Consider the following 24,798-nt stretch of genomic DNA (forward strand, 5'->3'; position numbering starts at 1 on the left):
TGGAGAGCTCTAAGGTTCGACCCCAGGATGCAGAGAGCAGGACCAACAGCAGGTAAATAATGTTTATTGCGTGCAATAATTGCAGCAGCAGGAAAAAAGCAACTCAGGTAGCTGACAGACAAACAACAATGATCCCACAAAGGGAGAAGTGCACACCTGAACTAAATAGAGGACAAATTAGGGACAGGTGTGGGTGACCATGGCAACGAAGGCAGACGAGGCAAAAGAGCAAGTCCAATACAAAATAAGAGTCCAAAACGGAAACCAAAGCCCAAGAAGGTAACTCAAACTCAACCTGTCACGTGCAAACCCGCACAGGGCGTGACATAAGGGACAATTTTCGGGAAAATTTTTCAATGTAATTCTGCCTATTCATATTAAACTGGAAGCTGCTTTGTGTTGTTTTTTTTTCAAAGAAGCATATATTCTTGAACAAATTGTTCAAAAAACATTTTCCCGAAAATTGTCCTTTATTACCCCGCCGCCCCATGTAAACCCCGTTTTATGGTAATCATGATTTCATTCATCAACTTCTTAGCCGGGGTTGCATGGTAGTCAAGTGGTTAGCGCGCAGACTTCACAGCTAGGAAATTAGGGTTCAATTCCACACTTGGCCATCTCTGTGTGGAGTTTGCATGTTCTCCCTGTGCACGCGTGGGTTTTCTCCGGGTACTCCGGTTTCCTCCCACATTCCAAAAACATGCTAGATTAATTGCTGACTCCAAATTGTCCATAGGTATGAATGTGAGTGTGAATGGTTGTTTGTCTATATGTGCCCTGTGATTGGCTGGCCACCAGTCCAGTGTGTACCCCGCCTCTGGCCCAAAGAGGGCTGGGATAGGCTCCAGCACCCCTTGCGACCCTTGTGAGGATAAGCGGTAGAAAATGAATGAATGAATGAACTTCTTAGCCGCTTCTTCTGTCTGTGTCGAAATGAAAACGGAGAACCGGAATGCTAGTCCCAGTTCTCATCGATGCTCAAGACTTGAAGCCCAACATCTGATACTGTATGCCCTATTTCTGTTATTATGTCTACCATATTGGGTAATACTACAGATGACTACAGGAGTGTTAATTCATTGGATCTGGAACCAATTAACTGTGATAAACGAGGGATTACTGTATATCCAATATACAACACGTCAACCAAGAGAAGAAGAATACAGATTTACCCTGTAAACAACTTGGCAGAGTATTTTACTAAACAAAACTGTCCCAAACTGTTGTAGCACACGAACAAACAGATCTTGCCAAAGTGGAAGAAAAGGCAAAAAATATATATATATTTTTTTTTATAATGTCTTGACCTCTGACTTTCCCGAGAGCTCACTTTTCAGTGCCCTAAACCATTGTTTGTTTCCGGACAAAAGGCCAAGAAATATGAGTTTTAAAAAATACTCCAGTTGGTATTGACATCACCGTAAATGATCTGGGTTGATAATACACAAATATGAAGTACAGCATGTATATTTACCTCTGACCTCCCCAGTGATGCATACACAAATTCTCACTTCAGTGATCCGATAAGGCAAATAAGAAGCGAAATGGTATTTGACTGAGGTAAACAATACTGGCATAACAGATTGGTATGGGATTGTTGAAGTGTTTGTATTTATCAGTCCGGCACCAGTGTCTTCCATTATTATACAAATCAAAAGAGAATAAGATCACTGGGATGGGAAGCAGGGCGTTTTAATAGGCCGCAGCAGGAACACAAAGAAGTGGGTGGTTTTGCTCAGTCTTTTCATCAATGCTGTTTATTGTTACAGCATTGCACTGGTAAATGGATGCTTGGCACCGGCACACCAATATCCATAATTGAAGGTCATAATGGAATCGGTATATGACAAATGCAGGGTTTTTATATGCATCAGTTTTCCTACCCAATTCTGACCTTGGGAACATGTTTTCAGTACATTATTATCGAGTAAATACACATGTTAATTACGTAATGCTACACAAATGTTAACAGGTAAAAGATGGCTGCTGACAGATGGATGGATACGGTAAAGAGACTTCATTAACCCCGTAAGGGAAAATAACATTTGAGTGTTCTCTGTGTCTGGCCGAAATTCAGCTAAGATAAGCTCCAGCTCACTTGTAACCATGAAGTATTTTCTTGTCAGTACAACTACCGGGAAATTTCATGTTTTCATTTGTAGGGTATTTCATCTAAGAACCTTGAAGCAGAGACCATAAGTCATATTGGTAAATGTTTCTATTCTCGCCTTACCACTTAAAAACCTGAACCGCCTCATGAATCAATTTGGAACTGCTTGCCATATACGTGATACTGATATCTTTTATTTTACTGTGCTGCGAAGGAATTTAGTAGGCATATATTCTAATGCTAACACATACGCAAAACATTTAAAGACTGCATGTGGTTCCATTCTCAGCATTTCTGGCGTCCCATTCAAAGAGTTAAGAGTTCCTCGCTTTGGAGAGACCAAGCCAAGATGCCCTACAGAAAAAATTTAATAAGACACGGTGGCCCAACTGCATCCATCCGGTCAAGAATTGGACTGTATGACCATTTGCGTTCCCATGCCAGGGAAGGACAACTGCCAATTATTGTCATACCAAAGGACAACAAAGAGAAAGGATGTTATGGTAATGGTTTTATTTCATTTGAACATGCATCAGATTACAACTGAATGCATCACATAATCAGTTCACAGTTCCACATGTCGAAAAGGAGTAGGAAGAAGCAAAGCTTATTAAATCCTACCCCTCCATCTGGTACTTTTACGATCAGTAACTGTTACATTTGTTCACTTCCTGCTTTCCTAATATAGTTTAAGTTTGTTTTTTTGGGGGGTATTTTTGTTTAATTTTTTATTTTTTATTTTTTTTTGTCACGTACCAAAGTACAAGGTGATATGACCATACAATGACATAATTGTAGTAACTGTAGTAACAGTAACTGTTACATTTGTTCACTTCCTGCTTTCCTAATATAATTTAAGTTAATTTTTTTTTATTTATTTTATTTTTGTCACGTACCAAAGTACGAGGTGATATGACCATACAATGACATAATGGGTACCATAGTAACTGTCAATATAATGATATATATACTGTATATATAGCACATCATGACTGGTTCAAGACTCTTCATCCTTGTATTTAGCAAACATCAACTGCTTGTATTGTTTCTTGAATTGGCTCATCGTTGTGCATTGTTTGAGGTCCTTACTCAATCCATTCCATAGTTTGATTCCACATACTGAAATGCTATGGCTATTTAACGTAGTCCTAGCATATAAGTGTTTCAAATGTAGTTCTTCCCTGAGATCATATTTCTCCTCTCTTGTAGAGAAGTATTGGATGACATTTTTAGGTAATTGGTTATTTTTAGCCTTATGCATTATTTTAGCTGTTTGAAGATGAACTATATCAGCAAGTTTAAGTATTTGTGATTTTAGAAATAAGGAGTTAGTATGTTCTTGTATGTTAATACAAAGAAATGCCACATGTAACATGCTGTGGGAGAGGAATTAATGAGCTGGAAAATCCGAGGGCCAAAACGAACCAGGACAGGATGCATTACCATTGGAACCTTATTGAAATTGAAGTTCAAAGAAGACCCTTATCCTACTTTAAAGTGGATTCAGACTACAATTGTTGATGGAGATACCAGCCATGATGCAGGTTGCATCTTTTTGCTTCCATCAATGACTACTATGGTACTGCACTCCTTAAGCATCATGGAAACTGTAGTTCTTTCAGCGTAAACACACAACGGTTCTACAGCCTGTTGGACTCTCATCCCTGGAAGAGATCTACACCAGGGAAAGGACCAGCATCTGTGAGGATCCCAGACGATACCACCGTTTCTTCCAACTGCTACCGTCGGGCAAACATTTCAAAGCCCTTCCAAGCTGAGCAAGAACACTGGAACAAGAAGAGCCCCCGCCCGCCCCCCAGAGCTGTGGCTGTGAACCAGGGAAAATTAGTTATGGACATGTCTAATTACAGCAGGGCCCATCTATTCTGCACTTCGTTAACTTAATTAATTGAGCATTGCAGTTGTTAAAGCTGTATTATTTCATATTCAGTATTATCTTGTTATTTTTGCATCAAATCTTGATAGAGCTATATCTCCATTTACAGCCAATTACTGCCACCTAGTGAGCAGAATACTACAATCACTTGTATTTCAATATGTTTTGACTATATCGACCATAGTCTACCTCCAAAACAGTAATCATTTATAGATAAATTTTTGAAAAATCACAATGCAGCAATGCAACGATACGACGACTGGCAACCCAAATTAGCTCATTTTTTCCCTAACCACGAACGTGAATAAACTTTCCACTTCCTCCTTTCATTTTTTTTTCTTTTCAATGCACAAAAAGACCATTATGGAAGGCATTAAATGTCAGCTCTTGATGGTGCCATGACAACAACCTGAGGTTGGTGCACTGATGATCTCCCCCTGGACTTGAGATGATGGCTGACAAGGCTAATGAGAAGGCTGGGCCAGACAGCTTAGAAAAATACTCATTTAGGTTTGCCTATTTTTGTGTGCTTTTAAAGTTCCAGGCCAGCGAATTAACATGTATGGTAAACTGACAACGTCTCACTTGGGAGTATATATATGTATATGTATATGTATATATATATATATTGTGTATGTATCTAATGTATCTAAATTAAATCTCCCCATAATTTGGGTTGAAATACTTCTTATTTTTACAACAATTTTGCCTCCGTACGTTCCAAAAACACCCAAGAGTGACGACAAGTAAGCATGCAATCACTCCAATTGAGAGTATAACAAAAAAAAATATATATATAATAATAATAATACATTTTGGGCTGCACAGCATTCAAGTAGTTAGCGCGCAGACATCACAGCTAGGAGACCGGAGTTCAATCAGTTCAAGGCAAATAACTTTTATTTTTGAACACCACATATAATGCCAGGTCGCACGGCAGTTGAGTGGTTAGCACGCAATCCCACCCTCGGCCATCTCTGTGTGGAGCTTGCATGTTCTCCCCGTGCATGCGTGGGTTTTCTCCGGGTATTCCGGTTTCCTCCCACATTCCAAAAACATGCTAGGTTAATTGGCGACTCCAAATTGTCCATAGGTATGAATGTGAGTGTGAATGGTTGTTTGTCTATATCCAGGGTGTCCAGGGTGTACCCCGCCTCTCGCCCGAAGACAGCTGGGATAGGCTCCAGCACCCCCACCCCGCGACCCTCGTGAGGATAAGCGGTAGAAAATGAATGAATGTATGTATGAATCATTTGAGTTTTAAGTTGCTGTGTGATGAATTTAGTGCTGTTAGTAATGCGCTCTTTGAAAGATGACACAGTGTGTCAGACTGTTGACCTCTTGAGATTTTCGATGGGTTGACAATTTTTGACTCCATTTTTTTTACTCCAAATTGTCCATAGGTATGAATGTGAGTGTGAATGGTTGTTTGTCTATATGTGCCCTGTGATTGGCTGGCCACCAGTCCAGGGTGTACCCCGCCACTCGCCCGAAGGCAGCTGGGATAGGCTCCAGCGGTAAAAAATGAATGAATGTATGAATGAATCATTTGAGTGTTAAGTTGCTGTGTGATGAATTTAGTGCTGTTAGTAATGCGTTCTTTGAAAGATGACACAGTGTGTCAGACTGTTGACCTCTTGAGATTTTCGATGGGTTGACAATGTTTTGACTCCAATTTTTTTTTACTCCAAATTGTCCATAGGTTGGAATGTGAGTGTGAATGGTTGTTTGTCTATATGTGCCCTGTGATTGGCTGGCCACCAGTCCAGGGTGTACCCTGCCTCCTGCCTCTTACATTTTATTTGTATATTGCTTTTCAAAATACTCAAAGACGCTTTACAGTGAAGAAAAATAGAGTTTAGTAAAAAAAAAAACAGAGTAAAAGATGTATTAAAATACAACATTCATACATTCATTCAGTGCTAAAAGCAGGGACACGACTCAAAATAATGCACAAAGTCAGATACATTGCATTAATACAGCAATGTATTCCAGTGACAAGAGGAACAAATGGACCAAAGCAACAATGCTCCGTATGAGTCCAAGCCAGCGGGGACCACGAGAGGGCGGGGGTATCGTGTCCAGCACGGTACAAATAGCCTAGTGTGAATACACCCTCATACCCAACTGTGAGTGTGAATGGTGGTCTGTCTAAAAGTGCCCTGTGACTGTGCAGGGTGTAGCTTGCCTTTCCACACAAAATCAGCAGGGATAGGCTCCAACCAGAAATGGCCTTTACACATTACCTTAATTATATATATATATATATATTTTTCCATTATAAAATCATTTTAACGATGATAAAGGGTTCAAAAGTGAATGACGAGTTAATTGAGACGGAGTAACATTAGGTAACTTTATCCGCTGTAATTTCATAGAAATTTCGGTCCATGCTAATTTTACCCTTTCTCGTTGCCGTCGCTCTTTTAAATAACGTGAAATTGTAACGATCAAAGCAGGCTCCATGACTGTCCCATGAATGTGAGATTTGAGGTTAATGAGAAGCTGATACCGTTGCTACCTTTTAGCATTTTCAATGTGATTGTTTCTGCATTGCATTTACATTTGAAACACTTGGCTTGCATGATTTATTTTTTAAATATTGTATCATTCATGTTGATTTATCAAACCCTGCCTCCTACTAAATATGCAAAAACTAAACAGTGTGTGTAATATTTTCCAAAAAAAAAACAAGTGGCTCTGTGCAGCTTGCTCAAGGTTATATATTATTTCCATATAAAATATAAAAATATCACCACTGTAGCATAAATTAGTGGTTTAAAAGAACAATTTTTAGTACAAGTATGATTAAACTTCAATGCAATACCAACCAATCAGAACTGGGGGCCTGCAAGCTGCAACTGAGAGGTGAAGCAGACGTCTGATTGGCTAGAAAAAAAATAAACCTTTGGTTTATAGTTGGGATCAAGCAGAACGACATACTTGCTCACGGTGCAACAAAACAACAACACAACACTGCGTGATCTGTAGCAAGTTAACACGTAATAATAAATAAATCAAACAGTCACTAAATTCTGAACGTGAAATGTAACGTAAAACGTATTTCCAAATGCCCGCAAGGCATGCTGGGCAGTCCAGCTCCAACAACAACAACAACCTTGATAAATATATCCTGATGTTAATTCCTCCTTGTTTGCTTCTGACGACCTTGTCAACATGCTTTGCAATCTCGCAAAGGTGCGACAAACACAGCAAAAAGCTACCCAGCATGCCTTGCGGCAGGAATATAGATATATGGGTGTCCGTTTGTCTTTTCTCTTGCTTCTCTTTCCTTGAAGGAGGAGGAGATCAGTTCTATGCGTGTCTATTAGAGATGTGTGTGTCATGAACATTGTGTGTGTGGGGGGGGCCGTCTATATATAGTTGGGATCAAGCAGAACGACATACTTGCTCACGGTGCAACAAAACAAAAACACAACACATCCGTAGCAAGTTAACACATCAAATAAATCAAACAATCACTAAGTGCTGAACATGAAACATAACTTTTTTTTCCAAATGCCCGCAAGGCATGCTGGGCAGTCCAGCTACAACAACAACAACCTAAATATATGAAGATGTTAATTCCTCCTTGTTTGCTTCTGACGACCTTGTCAACATACTTTGCGATCTCGCAAAGGTGCAACAAACACAGCAAAATGTTGAGATACAGCGTGCCAAAAGCTACCCAGCATGCTTTGTGGCAGGAATAAATGGATATATGGCGATCTTCTGTCTTTTCTCTTGCTTCTCAAACAGGAATTCACTCTGGAAATGTTTTTTGGACTTAGCCACCACAGGAGAGATGTGTGTGTCATGAACTATTTTTTTTTTTCTACTGAATCGAGAGTCGTTCACTTACTCACCCCTGCTACCGATAGATCAATTTTAAAAAAGGAAACCAGATAACACGGAACAACTGCATTACTGCATTACTCGACATGCCAGTTTGTGCGTTGTGTACCCGATTCATTCACTTCAGAGTGACTCAATTCGACTCAGTGAAAGGAATCAGGTTCCATCACATTCTATTTATTCACATGGCATATGTATCTTGAATGCACATTCCCCGCTGTCAATTTGTATTTGCAATTTGTATTTACAATGGCCCTTAACAATGCGAAGCGCACTTGTGTAGAATCCAAATGTGTCTACACAGGGAATTAAATTGTAGCACGTCATGACAATAGCCTGGAGCTAATCAAATCTAAAAATACATTACAACAACCTGTGGCCTCAGCCACAGTGTAATCTGCATTTGTCAAGGAGAAAATGAGTCTGTGTTTATCAAAGAGTAGTATAATGAAGCATAATATTTCTGATGTATAATTATTTGATTATCTCTCCGGTTGTTTCATCATCGTTACGCATCACTGAGCTGAGAACACTGAAATTTAGATATCAATCCAATTTGATATTCATTATTTATGTTCAAAAATACAGTATTCAAAAGTCAGGGAAATGTATGTAAGTCCCACTTTTGATTACAACATAAACAAATTATTGCAATAATTGCATGGCTGGAAAAGTAGGTTTTTATTATCTTGTCATTGGGTGACAGAAATGTCAATAGAGAGTGTGGATCTAAGGATGTCACATGACATGGAAAATAATGCTGCGATGATCCGGTCAATGGTATTTTCAGTTTACATCACACTTTAAATTACTGTATTACTCATTATATCACTCCTTTATTTGGGTTGAAAGATCATTGGACGTTTCACAAGGCGATGTAGAGTCTGACCCGGCCTTAATAAAAAATCTGTGTGATTTCTTTAAAATGCAAACACATGGCCCTGGAGCTATTTTACATATTTAAAATCCCTTTAGGCTGCACTGTGTCCAAATTATTAGTAAGTCAGCCTCACAGTCAGCAGATACTATAAAGATATTGGTAACAAAACAAAACACAATGTCAGATAACAAAACTAAACTGGTTAGCTCAGCCGTCTAAACCAGGGGTCTGCAACCCGCGGTTCTTCTATCCTTCTGCTGTGGCTCAAGCTGTGTAGATGCCGACATGAGGCTTTCAGAGTTCTGCGTCGGAGTTGAGCAGATGCCGTGGAATTCTCCACCGGAGTGTTTTCTAGTTAGTCAACTCGGAGAGAAACCATTGCGTTGGTCAGCTAATATATAAACAATTATAAACAATTATAAATATAATTATAAAAAAAGACACAAGAAACATGAGTAACTGCCAGGTGTGGCTCATTACTTCGCCAGGAGGAACAAGAAAACAGATAAGGAACGTGACAATAACGTGACAATAACTAAGAAAATACGGTAAATTTCTGCCAGACAGTCACACTGTCATGACCTCCTCATGGCAAAGGCAAAAAGGCTTTCTGTCTTTGAAGATCGACTTATAATCCGCAGCGACTTATAGTCCAGAAAATACGGTAATCGACTGAAAAAAGAATCATTACCGTCCAAATACCGTATTTTCCGGACTATAAGTCGCACTTTTTTTCATAGGTTGGCTGTTCCTGCGACTTATACTCCAGAGCGACTTATAAATGAAAAAAATTGTTTATGTTACATAAACACTGAACACCTTTTCTGTCCATGTTTATTTTTTGTGTAGCTGAATAACCATTGTGTTAGCATATCTTAGAACTTGCCTTCCAAGAGGATGTAATGTCTGTTTTGGTCAAGTAGTTTGTAAAATAAATTACCCGCAAAAATGCGACTTATACTCCAGTGTGACTTATGTATGTTTTTTTCTACCTAATTATGCATTTTTGGTCTTGTGCGACTTATACTCCGCAGCGACTTATAGTCCAGAAAATACGGTAAATTTCTGCCAGACAGTCACACTGTCATGACCTCCTCATGCCAAAGGCAAAAAGTCTTTCTGTCTTTGAAGACCGACTTATACTCTGCAGCGACTTATAGTCCAGAAAATACGGTATATACGTATGTAGTGCTACCTAAGTTTAGAGGTCAAATCGGTATTGTAGCTCCAAGTGTGTTTTAATCTGGTGAAAATGGGCCCAAATGGCTCTTTTGATGCACAATGTTTACACAAAACTATCGGGTTTCATGTGAACACCAATGCAATTTCCAACGGAGTCCCAACAAAGCCAATAAAACGGAAGCCAGAACTGAAAAAGATTGTCTATACATGCCCGGTGATTGACTGGCGACCAGTCCAAATGAGGACAGGCAGTCTGGAAAATTAATGAACGGATGAATAATTGTCTAATGGCGGTGGCTTGCGCATCGGGAAAAGAGCTGCACCAGTGGTCTCATTTCTAAGTAGCCTCATTGGACGTGTCTCATATCCAATTCTAATTGAACCGGAGCAGGAAGGCCCTCCAAATTGTGCCTTGATTTTGTCTCTGACAGCAAGACCAGTGGGCGAAGAAACTCAGCGCAATCGAGATCATCTGTGGCACTGACAAGTGCAATGCTTTGCCACGTCTAATTGGAAACATATGGAGGTAGAAACTGAAAGAGGAAAGTCAATCCCTCCAACAAGAAGTTAGAACTTTTGTAAAGAAAATAATTGGGAAAAGCAAATAGGTTTTGTCAGTCTCGGGAAATCCATGAACGGATCTCAATGAGATCCTTCATAGATCGCAATGTCGTTTTTCTGAGAGAACTGATCGGTCAGTAGACGGTGCTTTTGGAGGACCCACTGCATTGGTCACCAGGATGAAGCTACTTCATAGGACTTACAAATCCGGACTTCAGCCTCAAAGTTACCTGGATGAAAATAAATCCTGTTTCGTACCAGCCTCAGGGCTGCATAGCACTAAAGATGGTAGCTCTTCAAAAATCTGAGTGAAGATCTGATTTAATATTTCCTTGTCATAATCTCTGTGTCTATTCGTGTCTCATCCACCCTTGCTTCTGACACTGCTTCTTTCAAGCGCTTCCGTCTGTCACAGTTGTCTTATGTTATTATTGTGTTAAAGTTCAATTACGGTATTTTATACATTAAAGAATGAGATTTTTGTAGATTTGTTCTGACTGCTGCACTGTGATAAGAGAAAACAAAGCATACAGAAAAACACCACCTTGTGAACATTCTATTGGATCCTGAGAGTGCTGAGAGACGAGCCTGATTAATAATAAACCATAGCTAATTTGTGTGGTAATGGACACAAAACCCAATGAATGGACACACGACAAGATGGTGGAGAACTGTAGCCTAACCTATGCTTCCCTTCCAACAACAGGTACCTGGCAACTTGACTCAGAGCCAAATATTTTTGTAAGACTTTACCGTATATGACAAGGAATGTCTTTTCGACTTCAGAACTGGACTGGAACTCAGATTTCAGTCTGCATAGAGCATTGTGTGTCGCTTTCTGGGGACAAAAAAATCCATAATATCACTGGTAATGTATTTGCAGTGTATTAATTGGGGAAAAGCTTCAGTGTGGACTTGGGCCTCAGTGGCTGAACATCCCAACACATTTCCTTGTTTTCCTGAGTTGTTTTCTACCAAAATTCATGATCTTAGAATCTGCAGTTGTTTACGGATGGCTCCAAAAGACTATCCCAGCATGCGTAAATATACATGGTCAGGCAAAATGATCTGACACATTTGTAGGTTAAATAAAACACAAATAAAGTAAAGAAACAGATTTTTTTTCTCTAAAAGTACATATAATGCAATTCTGTTTCATTATGTTTTAAAAATGAAATCACTTCTGGCGGTGCGAGGTTGACCGGTTCATTTTAAATGCAGATCCAGTAGCTCTGAAGTTGGTAACCCATAACAAGATGGTGTTTTGAGCTAGTATTAGATTGAAGTGCAAACGGAACGCTCGTTGAGTTAGTCCAATTCATGGCAGCAACTGAAAAAGAAACCAAAAATAATGGCATTATATGTTTCATTTTTCATTCATTTTCTACCGCTTATCCTCACGAGGGTCGCAGGGGTGCTGGAGCCTATCCCAGCTGTCTTCAGGCGGGAGGCGGGGTACACCCTGGACTGGTCGCCAGCCAATCACAGGGCACAAATAGACAAACAACCATTCACACTCACATTCATACCTATGGACAATTTGGAGTCGCTAATTAACCTAGCATGTTTTTGGAATGTGGAGGAAGTCACTGGAAAAAAAACACGCATGCACGGGGAAAACATGCAAACTCCACACAGAGATGGCCGAGTGTGGAATTGAACTCGGGTCTCCTAGCTGTGAGGCCTGCGTGCTAATTAACCTAGCATGTTTTTGAAATGTGGGACGAAACTGGAGTACCCGGGGAAAACCCACGCATGCACGGGGAGAACATGTAAACGCGCTAACCACTCGACCGCCGTGCAACCCGACGTTATATGTACTTTTCAAAAATAAAAGTGTCTTTACTTTATTTGCCTTTTATTTAACCTACAAATACGTCATATCATTTTGTCTGACCCTTACATTTCCATTGGATTTGCCCATTATCCTGAGTATTGGTTGATCCAATAAGTGCCCGTCAAACAAATCCTTTTCATGCTGACAAAGAGACAACACCTGCAGGCAATCGTGGTGATTAGCAAGACGCTAATCGGGTTTGGCCTTGTCAAGTTAAAAGACAAACTTCAGCACTGCTTATACTAAAGGGAGCTGTATTTATGTATGTACTTGAGCCTGTGTGTATGATTAGCATTTTGTGTGGATTATCGAAAAATCCATTCATCCACTTTCTATACTACTTGTCCTCATTAACATCACAGGTGAATTCATTAAAATGTATAAAATGAATTGAGCCCACAGTCTAAATATAACAAAAATAAACATCAAGGATGTGGGCCTTCCACACCAGTACAACAAAATGCGTGAAAGAGCCATTACAACTTCGACTTGCCACTTGTCATTCGCCTATGCAATGCTTAACACTGTTTTCTGGTGTAAAGAAGACATGCGCCGCATTGCAATGTGTTTTCTATTTTCCACGTAAACCACAAAACATAACCACAATTGGAGACAGTGACAGCTGGAGACTCAAATCGGGACGCAATGAAATGAAAACCAGATGACTCACATCACACATTCAATTCCACCAGGTATCGCTGATCTACTTCATTGCAAAACCAGTCACGTAATTTATGCTGTTAAAAAAAAATAATAATAAAATCAAGCACATGTATTGGTAGTGTTTCATACAGAGTGCATGCTTACATGATTTCCCTTTCAATTTTAAGAAACCAGTCCTTCAAATTATACAACAAATTGACGGCGGAAATACAACATTACAAAAAAAAAAGTGCCCTGGCACTCAAGGTGTTGAGAACACTGTGCCTGATATTACATTCATTATAGCAATATCGCCGCTGTCAAGTCCTGCAGGGGAAAATCTAAACAGACGTAAATAAAACCAGCGTGGTCACTATCAAATCCCTCATGTTCAAACGGTATTGCAGCATGGAAAAATATATAAAAATACCACTGATGATTGTCATTATTTTTTAGCAAGGTGTGAATGAAATAATGTGTAAAACGTCAAACGTCAGCCATTTTTAGATTAATACAGTGTGTCGCTGCTAACAGTGTTTTCGTCACACAATTTCACAAGAACAGGCAGCCAGAAGCAAATCACATTGCGAATGATAATCCAGTATAATATAGAAGTGGCGGTTTACAAGGCATTATTAACTCCGTCCAAGTTGAATAGCTGTCAGCAGAATCTGTAATCATTCTACATTTGATCAAAGTTACTTAAGATTTGTCAGATCAAACTAAGCGGATGCTCAGACTTGCCTGCAACCCCAATCGAACGGTCCATTTACGCTTGTTTACATTAGCAAGGAGGGGCACACACTAAAAGTCAGAAAGTGTTTCTTGTATCTGTTGTATGCGTCCTCGGTTGTACACAAATAACGCCGTGCGATGCTAGATTTATGCCTGTCTGAAAGCTGCATAAACCCTTCCACAGTAGAGCCTTGCAGAGACAGAACCACAAGGATTGGACATTATCTTCCATCACCTGACAAAACAAGGAACCAATAGGTGCTTATCAAACCAAATGCCTACCTCACTCACGGTGCAACAACAACAACAAAAACGCATGCAGAACACACAATGTAACTGTACCACACAGATTATGCAAAATAGACTCTTACAGAGTTGCCAAATGTTCCAGATTCTGCTGAAAACTTCTAAAAATACCTTAAAAAAAACTGAAACTTCCGGATTTTTATGTTTTTGTGTGGATATAAAATACTTACATTTGTCAATCAAATTATAACAGTAAGAAATTAGGGTTGGCCGATACAAGGTAACAAGGATACAAAAACGTTACAGCTTAAGTCACTTAATTTCTTGTCTCGAATGTCATAAGTTGATCTTTAAAATTCAAACAAAATTTTAAATTTGAGAATATTTAAACAAGATAGACAAAACAAAAGGACAGTCTGGCTCGCTAAACACGTATGGGTGTCCAAGTGGGGCTGAGGGGCCATCTGTGGAACGTGGGTCATTTCAGAATTAACACTGCGGCGCACATTCCGGGTGTGGAGTGTAATTTGTAAAAGGAAGATTGTGTGCATAGGAAGCTTTTGTGCATACACAAAGTAGAAAAACTGATCTTTCGAAAGTCCACTACTAGTTCCTTAGAGGATTCTAAGTCGATTCAGTCGACCAGCACTCTGGATCTCTTCTCCTTTTCCTTAATACACTCGGCCACTGCAGTCATCAGAGAACATCTGCAGATGGTACGATCCAGAGTTGTATGGGAAGTCCGAGGACAGCATCATCCATACCAAGATGGGGCTGGTAGACAGAACCAGTCTGGCCATAAACTTCATGGCATTTGATGTCACCACAATGGGTCGGTAATGGCTTTTTTCGGTACCAGTTCCAAGACTGGCACCCATTCCTCTCAACATACGTATTCAGGTGTGATGACGGATGCTAAAGAACTGGTGGGCACAAAAGCGCCACTGATCAGATCCTGCTGCTTGTTTTTGGTGGAGTCTCTCCTGCTGTCTCCTCACCAGGTCAGCTGTCACTGTCATGCGGAGTGTGTTGTTAGTCCCAAAGAAGGAGAAGGGATTGGGGGGGGCTTGTCGACACGGCAGCTCATTAAGGGGCGGTGGTGGGAGGGGTGTTGGTTTCCATGGCGACTGGAACAAACCTGTTAAAGTTGTTTAGCTTTGTCACCCTAACCAGCGTGCCCCCCTGCTGGCAGTGGTCCTTTGAGGAAAAAATAGCAATTTGCCTTCACAATATGGTAATCCCACCTTTTTTTTTTTTTTTTTTTACCAGGAGAATGATGTCTCTGTCTACCGTTACCGTCTGACATTTGTGAAATCTGTGAGTAATACCATACCTGTCAGGGAAGGAACGAGAGGTCTTGTACTTTTGCCTCCTCCCGTAGATGATCATGGCATGCCACTAAAATATGACATCCATAATTGTTCTCTGAGGCTGCGTTGCCTTCTTTGCCGTAGTACGACGGCCATCAACAGGGTCCAAATAAGCAAGTCAAGGTTTGCCGTTATCTCAAGTTTAGATCTGCCTAATTCGCGTTAAATTCCAGTTAAAAGCTTCCAGAAGTCATTTTAACCATAAGACACCATTAGGGGTTGCTGTTTTTTAAGGGAGAGGAACCAATAAGTGCTTATCAAACCAAATGCCTACCTCACTCACGGTGCAACAACAACAAAATAAAAATACAGGCAGAACACACAATCTAACTGTACCACACAGATTATGCGGGTATCAAAATAGACCCTTACAGATTCTGCGGAAAACTTCTAAAAATACATTTTTCTCCCAACATACAAACTGAAACTTCCGGATTTTGATGTTTTTGTGTGGATATAAAATACTTAACATTTGTCAATCAAATTATAACAGTAAGAAATTAGGGTTGGCCGATATTTTTTTATATGCCAGTATAGTCTTCCAATGAGAAGAAAACAACTTATATAAAAACGCCGAGTTGAAGGCAGAAGTCGCGTAGATGGAGGTTGCCTGGAATACTGTAAATTAATCTTCAGTTCATGACAATGAGGACTAGGTTCTAACAAAGATACAAAAACGTTACAGCTTAAGTCACTTAATTTCTTGTCTCGAATCTCATAAGTTGTTCTTTAAAATTCAAACAAAATTTTAACTTTGAGAATATTTAAACAATATACTATACAATCGTATAGTATATACTGTATATACTAGCAAAATACCTCATGATGCCCCCAAATGGAGGCCCATAAAGGAAAGAAGTTAATGGAGACGAGCGCCCACAAGTCCCATTTCGATGCCAGTTTATAACAACTCATTCATGACTCGAACATGACTCTTATTGTACATCCGGTAAACCCCTGATGAGCCACGTTAGAGGAGAGAAAAGGTCACTGTTGACCGTCTAATAGAATATAATTGCTTGTCAGTCCGTCGTTTTTCAAGATGGACTTTTTCCCCCGACCTGTAGCATCCCCCTACAGTCCTCAACAGATTTTAGCGTCAGGCTTAAATCGCCCTAAACACACATGCTCTGTAGTTCTGCGCAGTCACACAACAATTAAAAGAGTGGATCCTCTCTCGTTAAAAGCAGCAAAAGAATATCGCTTGTGAATTGACTGCGTTTGAAAGACTAATCCTTTGAAATCCTTCAACATTATTCAGCAGCATGAACATGACAAAACAGAGCATTTCAATCATGTCTCTCACTATAAATAATCCCATTTGCCCATGAGATACTGACTGTACTCAACTCTGAATTTAAGCTTTTGACAGCGGTAGCGAGAGGAAACTATATTAAAAACACAAATGTGGCGACTCACCTGAGAATTAATGTCTCTCCTTGTCGAACGGTAATATTGTCCATCACTTTGTTGTCGGCTAGAGAATCTCCTTGACTGTGGACGGGCAACCCTGCAGGCACGAGAAGAAAAATCCTCAGAGAGAGAAGTGCTGTGCATTTGGAAAAGGCGACAAAGTGTCCCCAGACAGACATTATCTTCAGCCTTCAGAGGTGTGGAAAAAGACCCATGTGAAACAAGCCCACGTTAGCCCTGTCAACATTCCCCTGGAGCTTATTTACCCCCAAGTCATTAAGCTTAATCCAAATCTTGTTGCCAGGTCGCTGCGGTGTGTAATAGAGGAGAGACACAAACCCTTCACCGGCTGCATCGCCCATCACCCACTCACGACTTATTGTCTTAATTGTATAAGAATAATTATTGCTTCCTTACGAAACAGGCAAAATTAAGATGAAATTGTTGAGCAATATCAATAACGAGGAATAAAGTAACCATATTACAGCAAGAGAGTGCCGTCAAAAATGGCATTTCAATTAATCACAGTTTTTGTGCATTTTCTGTGTGTACTTACTATAAACCTTACAATGTACAGTTTATAAAGTGCTTGTGCTAGAAGCCTATCATTTATAAAGCGCCGAAACAATACTGTATGAACAAAAAAAAATGTAGAACATGAAATCACCATACTACAGGGTCAGGCAAAATGATCTGTCACATTTGTAGGTTAAATAAAAGGCAAATAAAGTAAAGAAATTTTTATTTTCGAAACGTGCTTATAATGCCATTCTGTTTCATTATGTCAATTATGTCATTATGTTATTTCAATGCAGATCCAGTAGCTCTGAAGTAGGTAACCCATAACATGATGGTGTTTATTGTCTAATTGTAATGGTTTAATTTCATTTGAACATGCATCAGATTACAATTGAATGCATCACATAATCAGTTCACAGTTCCACATGTCCAAAAGGAGTGGGAAGAAGCAAAGCTTATTAAATCCTACCCCTCCATCTGGTACTTTTACAATCAGTAACTGTTACATTTGTTCACTTCCTGCTTTCCTAATATAGTTTTATACTTACTATACTATACTATACTTTTAAGTTTTTTAAAAGTTTTTTAATTTTTCAATTTTTTTAATTTTTTTAAATTGTTTAAATTTTTTTTTTTTTTTTTTTTTTTTTTTTTTGTCACGTACCAAAGTACGCGGTGATATGACCATACAATTACATAATGGGTACCATAGTAAGTGTCTGGTGTCTGACTGGTTCAAGACTCTTCATCCTTCATCCAGTGTAAAGGTGACTATACGTGTATTAATTCATATATACAGGGCTATAAAATTTATAAAAATTGTATACAGGAGGTCATAAGCAGGTTTCCTATGATCTAAAAATGAAAATATTCCATTTAGAAATAAGGAATACTACTTTCAGTAAGATAATTCAATACGACAATATCACTCCTCCACTATGTGTGTACAATGTTGTTGTACGTATACATACTTTAAAGAGAAGCTCCATACAGCAGATTAACTCATCCAACAGTTTTAAGCCAGCGGGTCACATCATAATCCTCTTCAACGATGGCACACCTACAAATCCACCATTGTGCTGGATGGTGGCGTTAAGATAACAACTAAATGATATCAATATGTAGCGAACGAATCAAACACATTGTGTTCCACTAAGTCTAAAGGTAAAGCCAAATATTTTATATTCAAGGATTGTTAATCCTTCAACATACAGTCGGTGATATATGCTGAAGTTACCACTTCATCATCATCATCTGCTTCCATACACTCTGGATGGGAATATCTCATAAAAGCTCCTGGAGTGGATCCAGCCATTAAATGTGACAGTTAAAGCTCCAAATAACAAATAGTTAACAATGAAAAAAATGCACTATGCAACAGCAAATCACGAGACGGGAAGGAAATGACTCCGTCCTGGCGAGTAGCAGCAGGTTGATTCTAGCTGAGAGCAGGGTTAAGAGGAGACGACTGCACTTGAGAATGAGCGATATGACAACCTCCCGGGTTCCCTGTGGGAATCAGGGAATTCAGGCTTGTCACTTGCTTTTTCCGTGCCATATCTTCAGACATCCCCGCCGCCGCACGGCTTATACGTGTGCCGCTTGATCTGCGGCCGTTTCCTACTCGCCAATTAAGCTGTCAAGGGTGAATACACAAAATTAAGTTTGAGGCCGGTGCAATACCAGGTGCTGAATAGCTCTGATCGGACTGCAGGGAGCTGTATGTTTGATTGCTGTATTGTTCCCCGTCTCACATGTCCAGTAAACGCCTTCATCCCATATGCAAGGCTGATTTCGTTTTTCGTGATTTTAAACAGTCCATATTTTTTGGTACATAAATTTTTAACAGAAACGTGGGGAAAATAACATTAAATAAAGGTGATTCATTATTGGATAGATTGGAAAAATAAGTAATAAGTAATAAGTACTACTTACTTCTCTGTGCCCCTTGGTGATATTCAATCATTCATTTTCTACCGCTTTTTCCTCACGAGGGTCGCTGGAGCCTATCCCAGCTGTCTTGGGGCAAGAGGCGGGGTACACCCTGGACTGGTGGCCAGCCAATCACAGGGCACATATAGACAAACAACCATTCACACTCACATTCATACCTATGGACAATTTGGAGTCGGCAATTAACCTAGCATGTTTTTGGAATGTGGGAGTACCCGGAGAAAACCCACGCATGCACGGGGAGAACATGCAAACTCGACACAGATATGGCCGAGGGTGGAATCGAACCCTGGTCCTCCTAGCTCTGAGGTCTGTGTGCTAACCACTCGACCGCCGTGCCGCTCCCCTTGGTGATATTCATAAATGGAAATACAGTGTCAAGCAAAATGTAGGTTAAATAAAAGGAAAATAAAGTAAAGAAAATTACATATTTTGCTATATTTTGCTTTCTTTATAATGCCATGGAAACGTTTATCAAAACAAACAAATCTGTCACTGCAACATAATGAGCGTTCCGTTTGCACTTCCATCTCGGTAAACATGATCCCGTACCAGCTCGAAACACGGTCTTGTTATGGGTTACCAACTTCGGGAGCAACTGGATCTGCATCTAAACCAAAATCAACCGGCCTACCTCGCACCGCCAGAATTGATTTAATTTTTAAAACATAATGAAACAGAAGTTTCGAGAAAAAAAACACTTTTTTTTGTTTCTTTACTTTATTTTGCTTTTATTTAACCTACAAATTTGTCATATCATTTTTGCCTGACCCTGTACGAATAACAGCCTTCACTCTGGCGCTCTGTGCAACATTTCACCCGGCGGTTTAAGGATGATTCTGAGAAAGGTGAGGGATCACTCCAGCGTTACAACGAGAGGACCTTCTTAATGATCTCAAGGGTCCCTGGGGCCAAAGTCACCAAGAAAAATAACGGTGATCCCCTTTGCTGTAATGGATTGAGAACCTGCAGTGTTGGCAAGATCCCCCTGCTCTGCACCATCTCAAGTTCAACAACCAACACTTCAGATTCACAAACAAATGATGTGGTTGGATAAGATCAGAATTGAGCTAATATTAAATATGTAATAATTAGGGATGGCCATCCATCTTTATACAAGGTTCAATTTTGCTTCTATCTCTCCAGCTGCTTCGGATTAGGAAGCATTCCTAGGCATTCCCTCATCCTCTTTGTCAAAATGCTAGCACTTTATTTTGGCTACATTGTGGGTTATTTTACAGCCGTGATCAAAACATGAGGGCTGCACGGCGTTCAAGTGGTTAGCGCGCAGACCTCACAGCTTGGAGACCCGAGTTCAATCCCACCCTCTGCTATCTCTATATCTCTATATCCTCTATATCTATGGATTTGTTTGACGGCACTTATTGGATCAACCAAGACTCAGGATAATGGGCAAGTCCAATGAAAATGGAAGTTGGATCATTGTACAGGGTCAGGTAAAAATATCTGACATTAAATAAAAGGCAAATAAAGTAAAGACACTTTTATTTTCGAAAAGTACATATAATGCCGGGCTGCACGGCGGTCCAGTGGTTAGCGCGCAATCCCACAGTCGGCCATCTCTGTGTGGAGTTTGCATGTTCTCCCCGTGCATGCATGGGTTTTCTCCAGGTACTCCGGTTTCCTCCCACATTCCAAAAACATGCTAGGTTAATTGGCGACTCCAAATTGTCCATAGGTATGAATGTGAGTGTGAATGGTTGTTTGTCTATATGTGCCCTGCGATTGGTTGGTGACCAGTCCAGGGTGTACCCCGCTTCTCGCCCGAAGACAGCTGGGGTAGACTCCAGCACCCCCCACGTGAGGATAAGCGGAAGAAAATGAATGAATCAATGAATCAATGAACAAATCATAACAAAGTCAAGGAGACCCGAGTTCAATTCCACACTCGGCCATCTCTGTGTGGAGTTTGCATGTTCTCCCCGTGCATGCGTGGGTTTTCTCCGGGTAGTCCGGTTTCCTCCCACATTCCCACATTCTCACACACACACCAGTAACCTGTCGAAAAGTGACTTAAAGTTGTTAGGAAGTTAGCAAACAAGAAGGCTGCCAATCGATTAAGATATTTAATCATGATTAATGCCATCAAGTCCATAGTTAACTCTTAATTAATCACAGATTTTTTAAAAAGTTGTTATTTCTAGTAAGTGTACCATTGAAATATGATTTTAAGTTTTTCAATACACTGAGGCGGCACGGTGATCGAGTGGTTAGCGCGCAGGCCTCACAGCTAGGAGACCCGAGTTCAATTCCACGCTCGGCCATCTCTGTGTGTGGGTTTTCTCCGGGTACTCCGGTTTCCTCCCCAAAAACATGCTAGGTTAATTGGCGACTCTAAATTGTCCATAGATATGAATGTGAGTGTGAATGGTTGTTTGTCTATATGTGCCCTGTGATTGGCTGGCGACCAGTCCAGGGTGTACCCTGGGATAGGCTCCAGCACCCCCCGTGACCCTCGTGAGGAAAAAGCGGTAGAAAATGAATGATAAAAACCTATGCTAACCGGTGTAAACGGAAGTACAGATAAAAACATACCACTTGCACACGGAATTGAATCTCAGCCACGGCATGTCGGCTAGTCTCTGCTGGCTCGGTAGCCAATCTCCATGCAGTGTGAAACATTATGTAATCCATCGCCATGTCTCATAACTGACCTCCTGACACCTTGTGACCACAATACTACATGTAACTTGTCTTTCATTTTTTTTAATTAACTATGTTAACATATCATTTCATAAATTAAAGACTAAGGTGTTGCAATTTCATGGTTATTTTCCACAACCTACATAGCAACATGTTTACAAAGATTATGGAATCTAAAATGGGGAACTTTACGACACCAAGTAAATAAATTCTGCCAGAGCAAAAATAACGATAAGAAAGTCATTATCCTCCTAAACATTCTTGGATAATGGATTATTGTGGTTGGTGGAGCACCTCGTGTGGGACAGGTGGGATTTACACCTCGGTGTTGTGCAGGCATGCTGCACTGCCCCTAACCACAAGCACCAGCAATGACATTTGATGCACCATTGGCACCTCAAGCAAATTAGATTTCGGCACAGGCAATGGAATTGACTCTCTCTTTGATAGATTTACAGGTCCCCTGTGGATGGAATACAGGAAAAAAGGCTATAAAACCCATCATCTGCAGGGTGAATTACACACAGCTAGGAATAACTTGTTTAGTTTAGGAAATCCACACAGAAGCGCATTTTCATTTACGTGCACTCTCAACTCTCACCAACCATTCCTCCTAAATACAATACAAATAACTAGTAGCTGAATATACAAGACAAATTGTTTATCTTTTGGACAATTCGAGATTCGACCTGAAAATGCACATCAGCGTCAGTTGGTATCTCCGAGTCCCAGAGCAATAACAAGAAGCGGTTACAAATGGAAGAGTACTTTAAATCACAATAAAATTCCTCTCCCATGCTGGATTTGTGGGACCAACTATTAAGATATTAAATATTTAGCACCCTCCGAACTCATGGTGATGATCCACATTATACTGAAACGCGGTGTTAGACACAGACTGTGTGTTTCTTGCGTCTCGTAGCTTTGTATTACCCCATAAGAACTCACACCCATTCCTGCTTAAAGGGAAATTATGGGTGTTATAAAACAGACCACCATTTTTGCTATTGTGACAAATACGTCACGTCAAGCTTTACTTTGCAATTTATAAGACTAAAAGCCCGATGTGACTTTTACGGTTGTGCTGTATTAGCAACACAAAGCTTGTCTGGACTTCTTACAGTGGTCTCATCAATACAGTAACAATACTGACATCGAGTGACACTGAGCTTTGAACGCTATGTATTTGAATTTAGCCGGTACTATATTTAAAAATAATTTTAATAATTATAATTAATTTAGATTAATTTAGATTTAGCTTAATTGAGATTTTATTAGCGATAATTTTAGTAATTTTTAGGGCTGTCAATCGATTAAAATATTTGATCGTGATTAATCGTATTGTGGCCAGTTAACTCACAATTAATCACATTTAATCGCAGATGAAAATAAGTTTTAATCTATGATAAGTAGGGGAAATATGTTTGTGGTAAACGATTCGATGTGCAACAACAATGATAGTGATTTGTCCTACTTTTTTGAAGGTCATTGAATGCACCGACACACCATTCTCCGATGCAAAGAGGGCTGTATAGATGTATTTGGATGTATTTTATCCTTCTTTCTTTCACCTCATACTCGCCCCCGAATGCTGATACAATGTACTTTGAGTGCGAATGTGCATCATTGTGGTAGTTCAATGCTAAATCGCTAATGCTAACAAAACACTGGACTTCAGCCATGGTCATCACATTGACAGCCCGTCAATGGCAGCTGGAACTCCAATTTAGATGGCAGTTCAATGCAAAAATCATCAGTGAGAGATGTAAAAGTGTGAAAACCACTGGTTAGTTGGGCCACTTTAATGCCAAGGTAGCACTGTATATGACAATAACAAACAATACCTTCACTGCTCCAGTCTCTGACCAAGTCAAACACAACAACAGTGGATACAAATAACTTTGGTCTTGCTACAAGAGCCATCTGCCAGGGCTTTGAAGCTAACTTTACCAATCTAAATTCTTTCTCAATTTCCCATAAATATTTGTTCCAGCTTGTGGCTACAGAGTTACCGTGCTTCAATCAAACTACGGTGGGGGCCAAGGGTCAAACAGGAGGAGTGCACGCATCAAAAAATTTGCCGCCACTAAAGGGTACTTCCGTAAACACGCCATTAAGGCGTTAACTTTGACTTAAACAGGCCAAACCGTGGTAGGTATGCAACAACAATACCTTAATTTATTGATAAGACACATTAGAACAGTGTACATAAAATAAAATAAAAAAAATGGCTAGAAAAATAACAAAAATATCAGTGAGTTAATTTCTTGCCTTAAAATTCACCGTCAGGATTTAAAATGGAATTGGCTTTTAAACGATATTCAATGATGATCCAATGATGGCGGTTGTCGTCTGACATGTAAAAAGAAGTCGCACTTCACTTTCTGTCATATTTAACCTTTTCTATATACTTCCACATTTTGGATTTCTTTAGTGGCCACTATGAGCCGTTAAGTACATCGATTTTGACCTCAGTTCCACTAAAGCGGGTAATTTTATTCATGTGTTTTCTATTAAACACACACATCATTTTCAATTCATTATTAGGCTGTTTTTATGTCAAAATATGGCTGAGAAGCACTGACATACAGGATTAGGATTAGTGTGGATTGTTCACATTGTACTCAGCGACTCGGTTTATTTTCTGTGACCTGAGTTCAGTCTTAAGTGGGTATGTTCGGGCACAACTTTGTGCTTTGTCTCGTAGTTTGACATTTACGAGCGCCACAGTCTCTGAGCATATAACTGCTTTGTGTTTCCAGAGGGAGGAATGAACATAAATGAGTCTGTCCATTCTGGACTGAAAGCACTGTCCACTTTTCTCTTCATAAAGCGCCGTGTGTATTTATTTTTCTGTTGTCTCCGGAGCGCACCTGAACACACCAAGTCAGACTGTGCTGTGTGGTTCTACCACATCTCAAATGAGCCTGAATA

The 24,798-nt window shown here is 39.9% G+C and overlaps 1 protein-coding gene across 6 annotated transcripts in view; it reads right to left on the reverse strand.

Annotated features, from left to right (window-relative positions):
* The window catches only part of ntm (neurotrimin), a 129,390-nt gene that overhangs the window by 23,177 nt on the left and 81,415 nt on the right, over positions 1 to 24,798 (reverse strand). Inside the window, exon 1 of one of the 6 annotated variants that reach the window (XR_009132097.1) lies at positions 16,735 to 17,482. Coding sequence is in view for 5 of the 6 variants with exons in the window: in XM_058087470.1 (XP_057943453.1) it covers positions 16,735 to 16,907 (173 nt within the window). In the remaining variant the exon portion in view is untranslated. Of the gene's footprint in view, positions 1 to 16,734; positions 17,486 to 24,798 lie in introns of those variants that run through there. The other 5 variants (XM_058087471.1, XM_058087470.1, XM_058087472.1 and 2 more) reach the window with 5 other exon arrangements.

The sequence above is a fragment of the Doryrhamphus excisus genome, chromosome 11, assembly GCF_030265055.1.
Source record: "Doryrhamphus excisus isolate RoL2022-K1 chromosome 11, RoL_Dexc_1.0, whole genome shotgun sequence".
In the NCBI taxonomy this organism is placed as follows: domain Eukaryota; kingdom Metazoa; phylum Chordata; class Actinopteri; order Syngnathiformes; family Syngnathidae; genus Doryrhamphus; species Doryrhamphus excisus.